This window comes from Centroberyx gerrardi, chromosome 3 (assembly GCF_048128805.1).
Source record: "Centroberyx gerrardi isolate f3 chromosome 3, fCenGer3.hap1.cur.20231027, whole genome shotgun sequence".
Classification (NCBI taxonomy): domain Eukaryota; kingdom Metazoa; phylum Chordata; class Actinopteri; order Beryciformes; family Berycidae; genus Centroberyx; species Centroberyx gerrardi.
This window is the reverse complement of record NC_135999.1, coordinates 17,704,597-17,715,359: the sequence shown is the minus strand read 5'-3', so window position 1 is coordinate 17,715,359 and position 10,763 is coordinate 17,704,597. Positions and strand designations below refer to the sequence as shown.

The following is a 10,763-nucleotide window of genomic DNA, read 5'->3' as shown; positions in this document are numbered from 1 at the left end:
CGCAAACACTCAAGTGGTCAACTATTACATGATATTAGGCTAAATAATCTATAGCCTATAGGCTAATAAAGTAGGTTTGAGGTTTTTGTTCTCATTTTAAGATTTAACTTTGTTTCTAAGTCAATTCTTAAATATGTGACATTAATTGTAGAATAAGAAGGACGCGTCTTGAATGTAGCCTAATTAGGCTATGTAATATTTTGCTGAAATTAACCAGGTCAATATATCTTTTGCTGTCGGAAGATTTGGGACTATTCAAATATGTAACATATCACTTTCTATGAATTTTAGGAAAAATTGAAAATTCATCCAAAATATAACATTAGTGGAAATATATGGGTGATGAACAACACATTCAGTCTATTTATGAATACAAATCCTATTTGTGCTTCACTGGTAGGTGCTGCTGTACATTTCAAGTTTAGTCCCACTGTTTCTCTGTTATCTCAAATCCAAGATGTGCTGTTTCAAGTTTGTTCTTAGGAAGTTTTCTTGTTTAACTCTAAATGCAAACACTCTAAAAATGGAAAGGAGAGGAAATATTTCATTGAGCTTCTTCATCTATCATCTATCTTCAATAAATTCATTCCAATAATCGGAAATCAATTTGGAAGCAGTGGGACGATTGTGCTCATGGCACCACTCAGTCAGCAGGGGTTGCTATCTGACTATGGGAATTGAAATGAAACTAGACAGGCTGTGATGAATGTATTCAACAGCAGAACCAGGCATTAGGCTACACTGTGGCCTAACGCTACAGGTTATTCCAAACACTGATAATTCAAGCAAAACATCGCTGTCTTATTTTTCCAGTGTTATATTTATAGTTGGTGGTGATTTTAATAAAGCACCAGATGAATAGCTAGATAGATATACAAACAACTGGATGTCAATCAGTCCCATGTCTTGGGTAATGAATGTTCTGAATATCTGGACTACCTTAAACCCAAACAGCCCACATTGCAGCATACTTGGTTCAGTCATGATTTGAGATCATAGGCCTACTGTCTTCTGTTGAATGATGCCAACTATAAAAGAGAAACACTCCAACATAATTTAATTGGTAACGAAAGGAATATGAAGATAAATTGATTTGTCATAATCTGGGAATGGTTTAAATTTTAGGTCTAACGTAAAGCAATAGGCCTAAAAAGGGGGGGGGGGAAAACCTCAATAAATATGCCAGAAAGATATTCTACGTCAATTCGTTTAGGCCTCACACATTGAAAACATGGAAGATTAGAAATGAGGAAAAAAAAATCACAACCATTTCGCCAGGATTACGTCAAATTAGGTTTTCTATGTAAAAAAAAACCAACAACTGTGAACATGAAACACCCTTTCCCTGTCACTTTACAGGGCAAATGACGCACAGACGGAACTTCTGCAGAATTCCAGTGTAATACTTCCATGGTAACCTAACCATGGTGATAATGCACTGAGATCACTTCCTCAAATCTCCTGCTCCACCCTGGTGTTGCTCCACAATCCCTGCAGTAGTTGGATGTAATCACTGACTTCTTCACAGTGTGCTTCGGAATAGTTTCTTTTCATTTTTATGTATTCTTTAAAGTGACAACTGGCAGACTGAAAGCAGGCCATTCTCACATACCATCTCAAGTTATAACAGGACTGTTTTACATAGGATTTACATGGTGTCTATAGTCAGGTCTGGTGATGTGTAACTATTACCTGAGCATCAACATGAATTTTATTCAACTGATTTGCCACAGCCACACTGGTAAACATTCCTACCAAAATTACCTACTGTATTTCAGAAATTCTCAATGTCCTGGTGCGATGTCTGGAGTGTCATCTTACTCATTTGAGGCACATCTGAGTGATTCCTAACATTTTAATATTTTAAAACATATCATTTTTTTACTCTACTTAAACTGGTTTAGCAGACTCATCAAAATAAGGTGCCATCCATTTAGATTTTTGGATAAACTACATCCATGGCAGTAGGCCTGTAGTTCCCTGTAAAAGCCCCAGGAGCTGAGGAGGTGAAGTCGGCCTGTTTTGGTTCGCCTGGACACACAAGCCAGACAGAGACATTCATTTATTGGATAACTGGCATCCAAGACATCTCTGTTATAACCTAATATTATAGCCTAGGTTTATGATAGAAAGATAGTGTTTAGAAAAAAAAAAGCTGTTAAATGATTTAGTGTTTTGAATCTATTAATGAATTCATATAGTTAATATTTTCAAGCCCCTTGTGCATGAATTACTGTTGATAGCTTACCAATTAGCCTGTCTTGCTTCATCAACAGGGTCTACTGTTTTCATGCTCAACTGCATTGCAATTAATTAAAATTGAAATAAAAAAACGTAAAAATCACCCAAAAAGAGAGAAAGTCTTGCATCTTATATTTATAGAATGTCACCATTTATAACCTGTGAATTTTTGACAAATATACTGTATGTGAACCCCAGTGTCTTTATTTTATTATGAAAGGCAAACATTACAGGCAAATTCCATTTTACAACACTTACGCTACTCTACTATACTGTGATATACTATACTATACTATACTATACTATACTATACTACACTATACTATATTATACTATACTACACTACACTATACTAAACTATAGTATACTATACTTTTCTATACTATACTACACTACACCACACTACACTACACTATACTATACTACACTATACTATACTATACTATACTATACTATACTATTATATAAATCATGGCATTAAAGTTGAATTTGAAACATTTGACATATATACACAATTGCCATATATTCCAGTGAAAGTGAAAGTAACGATTTTGAAAAAACAGGAAAGTCGAGCAGTTGAATCTGGCAATACCAAGGAATAACAGTTTCTCATACATTTAAAGGTTATATTTAAAATTAGAAATGTAAACCACTTGAACAAAGCTGATATTTCCTGATTTAGATTCCAGTGTGCCAACCATCTTGTATGGGCCTACAGGCTCATATTTCTGTACAAAACACACACACACATACACACTACAAACGCATACATAGGTAATCCAGCCACATCTCTACATTCCGCTCTACAGACTGTGTATATTAGTCGACTCCGTTGGGCACTGCCACGTGGGTGCTCCTGCGTAAACGGAAGACGTCCTTCAGTCTGTAGTGTCCCGTTCGGGTGTGTCTGTAGTGGGAGGTGTAGACAAAGCAGGAGATGCCCATGATAACAGCCACAGCCGCTGCCGCCAGGCCTGCAATAATGGGCAGGAGGTCGACTACAGCGAGTCAGGTGAGGGGTGTTGGTAAAGAAAGAAGGAACAGACAAAATTAGAAGTCACACCAATCCCAAAAAGTCACAAGACTCAGTGAACTTCCTTCCTTAAAGCAATATTCCGCTTAGTTTTAACATGGGGGTTATTCGGCACTTGAGGTGGCCTCATTCAAATGAATGGGAAGTAAAAATCCAAACGCTACAAACTCCTGCCAACTGCATCCGATCTTGGTGAGTAGTTTATATTCTGGTTTTCATGGCGGTGTTAAAACTAAGTGGAATATTGCTTTAAGTTGCCGGAATTATATGGAATCAATTCTCAACTGCTGCAAGCAAGTGATGTTTGTTGTTGCTCTTTAGTGATTCACTTTACAGTCAATAACATCACCGGTGGGACAGCAGGTGGAACTGACCTTGGACATCCACGTTAAACATCACTGTGATATTTCCCAGGTTGTTGCTGGCAACACAGATGTACTGCCCTTCATGGTCAAAATCTACGGAGTCGATAGTGAGAACGCTCGCACTGGAGGGGGAAGGAGCCTTGGGGAGTGTCCAGCTGTAGGAGGGGCTGGGGTTACCCATCGCTGAGCAGTTCAGTTGTAGAGTGTCTCCTGCTGTGATGCTGATCAGATATAGAGATGCTGCCTGGTTTTCGTGAGCCAGATCTGAGTGTGTGTATGTGTGTGTTGGGGAGGAGGGGAGCATGGGAAAAAGAGAAATAGAAGATCTGTTACTACAGCAAGGAGAAGTGAAAAATGCAAACAACAGCGCAAGGAAAAATGAAGAATAAACAAATGGTCCATTATTTGTGTATACACTGTAAAAGAGATCGATAATATGACCAGTGATCAGCTGTTCCACCACATTCTCGAAAGACTGTGAGACATTTAATACCGTTTTTATCCCCGTAATATATACAGTATGTCTTAGTATATGGTATTTTATTTGGGGTATTTTATTTTGTTTTCTGGTATTTTATTGCTTCTATCTTATGTCTTACCTTGTGTTCTATGTGTTTTAAGTGTTTTACGTCTTGTGGTTCATTTTTTAACCATTCTTTGTCCCTGTCTTTCTGTCTGTTTTAAGTGAGCTTGCCACAACAAATCGCAATCAACCGCGTTGAGATGAAAGTATTGAACTGGAACTTGAGAGTGCTTCTTTTGATAGTCATATGACAGCAAGATTTTGGCACCTGGCTCAATACATTGTTTGGAAAGGGTCAAGGTGTGTTGGTTTTATCGTCAGACTCACAGTGGACCGAGGCGGTGAGGTTGTTCGACTTCACCACATGAGGTCCTTCAGGTCCCTGTGGTCCCTCAGGTCCCAGGTCCAGCTTGGCTTCACACCAGTACTGGAGTCCATCATGTTCTCTACTGGGGTTGATGTTCAGAGTGAAGATCTCGGTCACCGGTGTCTTCTCTGTGTTATTCTTGGACTGTGGAGGGCCGAGCGCTGCCTGTCCTCTGTAGAAAGTCACAGCGAGGCTCTCAACAGGAGCGACGTCCTGGACGATACACTGCAGAGTGTACTGATGACCCTCAAGCACTGGCCCAGAGTGATTTACATAGCTGATGGACACACTGTCTGGAGGCTCTGGGGAGATGGGGAGGGAGACAGACAAACACACACACACACACACACACACACACACAAAACAAGTTAAAGGCTGTGTAAATAGCAAATGATATATTATGACTGAGCCTAAATGTCTTTAACTATATATTATACCAAAAACTAAGATTGAATTGATTGATTGAATCTACCTTAATCTGCCCAACATGCTGTATCATACAAGACATTCTAATTACATACACCATAGAAGTGTTGAGTAGTTGCAGCATTGTGTTCAACAGTAAGGTCACTTACGGTATATAGTTAAGGCCAGACTGCTGCAACAGTGATCATTTGTAAGAGAATAATAGCACTTGGGAGCCGACTTCCATTCGGTTATATTGTCAACCTTCCACGATATCTTTGTTCCATTTGTCGTAGTCTCTCCCACAGACACTTCCAAACCAATTACGCTGTCATGCGTAATTGGTTTGCAAGCATGCTCACATACAGTGCAAATGACAGAGGCTGGGTCACCGTGCCTCACTACCAGTCTGGATGGGTTGAATACCGGTTTGTCTGTACATTTAAAATCTGTGAAGTGGAGATTAGAGACAGAAGACAATGAGTTAGATTTTACATTGTGGATAGATGTAAAATTATCCATTAGACACATTGTGTAAGCACATACAAATGTTAATGCTTTTAATAACCAGTTATATCACTCATTCTGCCCAGTGCCCACCCTATCACACATTTTTTTCTTTTTTTCTTTGTTTAGTTTTGTTTTTATTTGGCTTTCTGCCAAGAATGGTCAATCTCTCCTTACTCACTGCCTTATTATGTTGCCAGGCAACGTGATATGGGTAGTATTCTCATATACAACTGAAATAAGCAATTGTCCTGCTTTTGTGCGTGTACATATTTGTGTACTTACATATATTTTGTAGATTTTGGTTTTTGCCTTTTTTTAACATATAGACAGTATTTTTTCTCTGAAGACTTAAATGGGCTACTTTCACGTGGCAATCACACTTTTTAATCACGAAAAAGTGAGATTTCCAAAATATATAAAGTCACTGTAAAACTTGAACAGCTAATTTCTATGATAGACAAAGTAACTTTTGGCAGTAACTAGTAATGTAACTAATTACTTTTTCAAATTAAATAGCGCAATTACAATTACTGAAATTTAAATGGGCTCCTTACTCGTTACTGGATTATCCGGTTTATGATCATCCGACTTTACAGTGGCGCAAGTGAATCAAAAGACTACCAACCTCCCTGGCGACTTTATTTCTCAAAAGCGACTAGCGACAAATCTGGCGACTTTTTCTGACCATGGGAAGCAATGTTAATGTGTTGAATCCCAAAGCATTTGGCAATAAATTGGTATGGCTCATGCCGGTTTTCTCTACTTGCTTGTCTAACCCAGAGAGGTCTGATGATCACAGCGCTTCCCACACACAGTGTAGCCTATGGCAAGCCGTTTTAACATTTAATAGCTAGACTGGATATATATTGCAGATATCTGTAATTCAATTCTTCCTAGTCAAAAAGAACATTTCAGATATCCACAATTCCTATCCACAATTGTCATTTCAGATATCCACAACGTCATTCTACCTAGGACAAATGACGTCACTTTTGCCATTCAGGTGTATTGGGCTTTCAATTTCAGATATCCACAATAGAATTCTTACTAGGAAAAACTCCCATTTCAGAAATCTACAATCCAATTGTTACTAGTCATAATTTTAATTTCAGATATCCAAAATGAAAAACCATTCCAGATATCCATAATGTAATTTTGAATATCCAAAATACATTGTGACTAGTAAAAATGTCATTATGGATATCCACAATTGGCATTATGACTAGTAAAAATGCAATTTCAGATATCTACAATTAGAATTATGACTAGAAACAATGCAATTGCAGATATCCACAAATGTATTGTGGATATCTGTTGACGGGTAGGACGCCGTTTTAACATAAAAAGGGTTCATTGACTATCCACAATTATATTTTAGATATCCATAATAGCATTTCTCCTAGTCAAAATTATATTCTTATTAGTCAGAATGGCAATTAGAGATATCTGCAATGACATTCTTACTAGTAGAAATTGTATGTCAAGATATCTAAAACTTTCTCCTAATCAAAATTCAATTTAAGATATCTAAAAATCCTTAAAAAATATAAGTGGCCGTTTTAACATTTAGCTAGACTGGATATGTATTGCAGATAGCTGTAATTCAATTCTTCCTAGTCAAAAAGAACATTTCAGATATCCACAATGACATTCTTCCTATCCACAGTTGTCATTTCAGATATCCACAACATCATTTTTCCTAGGACAAATGACGTCACTTTTGCCATTCATGTGTATTGGGCTTTCAATTTCAGATATCCACGATTACATTTTTGAATAGAATTCTTACTAGGAAAAACTCCAATTTCAGATATCTACAATCCAATTGTTACTAGTAATAATTTTAATTTCAGATATCCAAAATGAAAAACCATTCCTATCTACCAGTCAACAGATATCCACAATGCATTTGTGGATATCTGCAATTACATTGTTTCTAGTCATAATTCTAATTGTAGATATCTGAAATTGCATTTTTACTAGTCATAATGCCAATTGTGGATATCCGTAATGACATTTTTACTAGTCACAATGTATTTTGGATATTCAAAATTACATTATGGATATCTGGAATGGTTTTTCATTTTGGATATCTGAAATTAAAATTATGACTAGTAACAATTGGATTGTAGATATCTGAAATGGGAGTTTTTCCTAGTAAGAATTCTATTGCAGATATCCAGAATGTTCATTCTGGATATCAAAAATGTAATTGTGGATATCTGAAATTGAAAGCCCAATACACATGAATGGCAAAAGTGACGTCATTTGTCCTAGGAAGAATGACGTTGTGGATATCTGAAATGTCAATTGTGGATAGGAAGAATGTCACTGTGGATATCTGAAATGTTCTTTTTGACTAGGAAGAATTGAATTACAGCTATCTGCAATACATATCCAGATATCCTGTGGATATCTTTAATTAACATTCTGACTAGTGAGAATACAATTTTGACTATAGGAGAAATGCTATTATGGATATCTAAAATGTCATTACAGATAGGAGTGTGGTTCGATTAAATGTTAGAACGGCTTGCCATAGTAGCCCCCTCCCTCCGCTGAGAGCAGGGACTGTAGGATAGGGTCCACTTGTAATTGTTACCGGCGTACGCCGAAACTGGCCCGAGTGGGCGGAGTCAGCACTTAACATTAAAACGGGCTACGCCGCGGCGTGCATAACAAGTGCAGCATTATATATTGATATGCAAATTATCGTATGACATCATCTGGCGACTTCTAGCTACTTTCTGAGCAGCCAATAGTTACTTTTTTTGGAAAAGAGTTGGCAACACTGCTACCGGTCCGGTAACTTAGCCCACACAGTGTACTAATGCTTGATTTGAAGGCCTGTCGAGGCTACAATAAATACGCCTATCAAAACATATCTATTGTGTTTTATTGTTCCACTACTTACTTTTCATCATAGTGATAATGGGTAAAATGATAGATACAATTTGACAATTGTCTTGTCCCACACTGTGCCACAGCAACACTAAAATAATATAGCTATGTGTAATAAGAGAATTGAAGCAGACATTTAAAAGTAACGCAAAGGTTACTTTCCCTAGGGTTAGGGTTAGGGTTAGTAACTAATTACTTTTATTATGCAGTAATTGGTAAAGTAATTCAATTACTTTTTGAGAGAAGTAACTAGTAACTGTAACTAATTACTAATTTTCAGTAATTTGCCCAACACTGATCTCAGGACAGTTTCTGTATGTATACTACCACTATCCATAAATATGTTCTGATAACGATAGCGATACTGAGAACAGACAATAATGCACACATGCTTTGCACATTGTCACTTTTTCTGTACAGCTGGCAATGCAGATGTTTTCAACATCTGTAATTTCAATACACTGATAAGGTGAATAATCTTTTACAACCTATGTCTACATGCCTAGACACTCTCTGTACATACTGTATGTATGGCCGTCTATAGACCTGTTATTATGAATATGATGGTGCATATTAGCACATCATGTATATATGCTGTAAATACACATAGCCTATCTGTTTTCTTATCTCATATGTTTCAAATTTATTATATATTGCAAATATATATTCCACTTATTTCATACTGCATATATTTCATATTTTTGGTATATATCATACATACTATACTTTTTTGGTATATATCATACATAGCTACTATACTTTTTTTTAAATTAACCACCACTGCTGTTGTAAGAGCCATTCTAGGGGAAAAGATATTTTGATATATTTGTAATTTGTATATTTGAAATAATGTTGATAGCTAATAATGTTAATTGAAATACTAGTGATATTGAATAGTTAATTTGTACTATAGTCATATTTGTTGATTATTATAGAACATTAGATTTCCTATAGTTTCTTATGTAGGCCTATAGCTTAATAGATTCTAAGTAGTTGAAATGCTCCTTTACATTAATGTCACCGTCATTAGACTCAATTGTAGTGAGAAAATCCACGGAGCAACACAGTTTTTTGACCGAGAGAAAATGATTGCCAATTGATGAATCTTGTTAGATGTCGAGATTTATTCGCGTCAGACTCATTGCTTTTTGCATGGACTTTACCCAGTAGTTGCACATTTTGAAACACTGAAGGCGTGCTGCTACAGCTGTTATTTTCTACACCTGTAATCCAAACTTTTCCACCTACTTCTCATTCATACATTGTACTTGTCCACACTTTTCCACCTACTTTTCATTCATATATTGTACAATAATTGTTCTCTATATAGTTATCTTTCATTTGCCCATCTCTGACAATCAATCATTCATCGATTCAATAAAGTTACCTTATTTAGGCTAATACCGGGGTCTGACCGGGTCTTCAGTAAGTTCAATAGCACAAATCTTTTGTGAGATATAGGGCTGAATGTGGTATTTTTAAGTGAATAGGTTTACATCTATATACATTAAACCTACTAGTGCGGGGTTTAGAATTGCCTGTTGGACGTGACCAGCTGTGGGTGAATGATTTGAAAAAGCTGCCCCTCACTTCACAGCATCCAACATAATCCAGGTGCGCTAGTGCTTTCTAGGTGGAGGGGGTTATGTATGATTGGAGTGAGTGAAACTGCGCTGAAAAAAACATTTAAAAACTCTTTAAAAACTAACAAAATATTGAATTAATCCGTTGAATAACTTAAAATAAAAACAATTACTTTATTTAGCTAGCATTTAGCCTATCTGAAAGGAGAGTTTACAAAATGCTTAACAAGGCACCATAAAATCACATAATGGGAAGAAAGTTAAACGATAAGTCCGCTGCTTTTAACTTACCACAACCAGATACATGGAGGATGCGCAGAAACGTCAACAAAGAGACAACAAAAAGTTTAAAAAACATTATTTCCAGTTCTTAGCGCTGTAGAGCCAATATGATTCGCCTATGATTGTAATCGTTGAACACATAGGAGAAAGTGAAAGTATAGAGAAGACAAACACACAAACCTTCAGCTACAGCGGTCAGTTGAAGGTAAGGGGGTTGGGCGGTGGGTAGAGGGGAATTCCTGTCATTCTCTCATTGCTCTATCTTCATATGTAATAACAGTGAATTAAACTTGTCAGTTTGCTGGGGGAAACTCTGAACCCTCCTCAAGCACCCCTAGGTGTCCCACACCCCACTTTTAGAACCACTAGCCTAGTAAGCAAGGCTCTTGGGAATTTCAATAAATATCTGTATTGTCAGACCAAGGTGCCTGACACATAAACACAGTGTATTAACTTTGAGCCTGTTGGTACTATGAGAGAGGAGGGGAACACCCCAGGAAAGTCATTCAGTGTGACAAAAAGCCAGGAGAGAGAGAGAGAGAGAAAGAGAGAG

General features: G+C 37.0%; 1 protein-coding gene and 1 long non-coding RNA gene across 2 annotated transcripts; one reads left to right on the top strand and one right to left on the bottom strand.

Moving 5' to 3' along the window:
- Window positions 1-2,423: 2,423 nt before the first annotated feature.
- On the bottom strand, window positions 2,424-10,384 carry LOC139933613 (cell adhesion molecule CEACAM20-like). The gene is made up of 5 exons (XM_071927744.2): window positions 10,220-10,384; window positions 5,105-5,383; window positions 4,490-4,831; window positions 3,649-3,903; window positions 2,424-3,239 (listed from the first exon to the last, which is right to left on the bottom strand). The coding sequence occupies exons 1-5, from the start codon at window positions 10,284-10,286 to the stop codon at window positions 3,061-3,063; spliced, it is 1,122 nt and encodes a 373-aa protein (XP_071783845.2). The 5' UTR covers window positions 10,287-10,384; the 3' UTR covers window positions 2,424-3,060.
- On the top strand, window positions 5,976-8,326 carry LOC144538529 (uncharacterized). Its single transcript, XR_013504323.1, has 2 exons — window positions 5,976-6,258; window positions 8,013-8,326. It is a non-coding gene; the product is annotated as an uncharacterized LOC144538529 (long non-coding RNA).
- Window positions 10,385-10,763: the final 379 nt, after the last annotated feature.

Coding starts and splice junctions, on each gene's coding strand:
- LOC139933613 (XM_071927744.2), bottom strand. CDS start 10,286: ATGTTTTTTAAACTTTTTGTTGTCTCTTTGTTGACGTTTCTGCGCATC. Junction 5,384..10,219: donor CCTCCATGTATCTGGTTGTG/GTAAGTTAAAAG, acceptor TCCACTTCACAG/ATTTTAAATGTACAGACAAA. Junction 3,240..3,648: donor GTTTAACGTGGATGTCCAAG/GTCAGTTCCACC, acceptor GACTCGCTGTAG/TCGACCTCCTGCCCATTATT.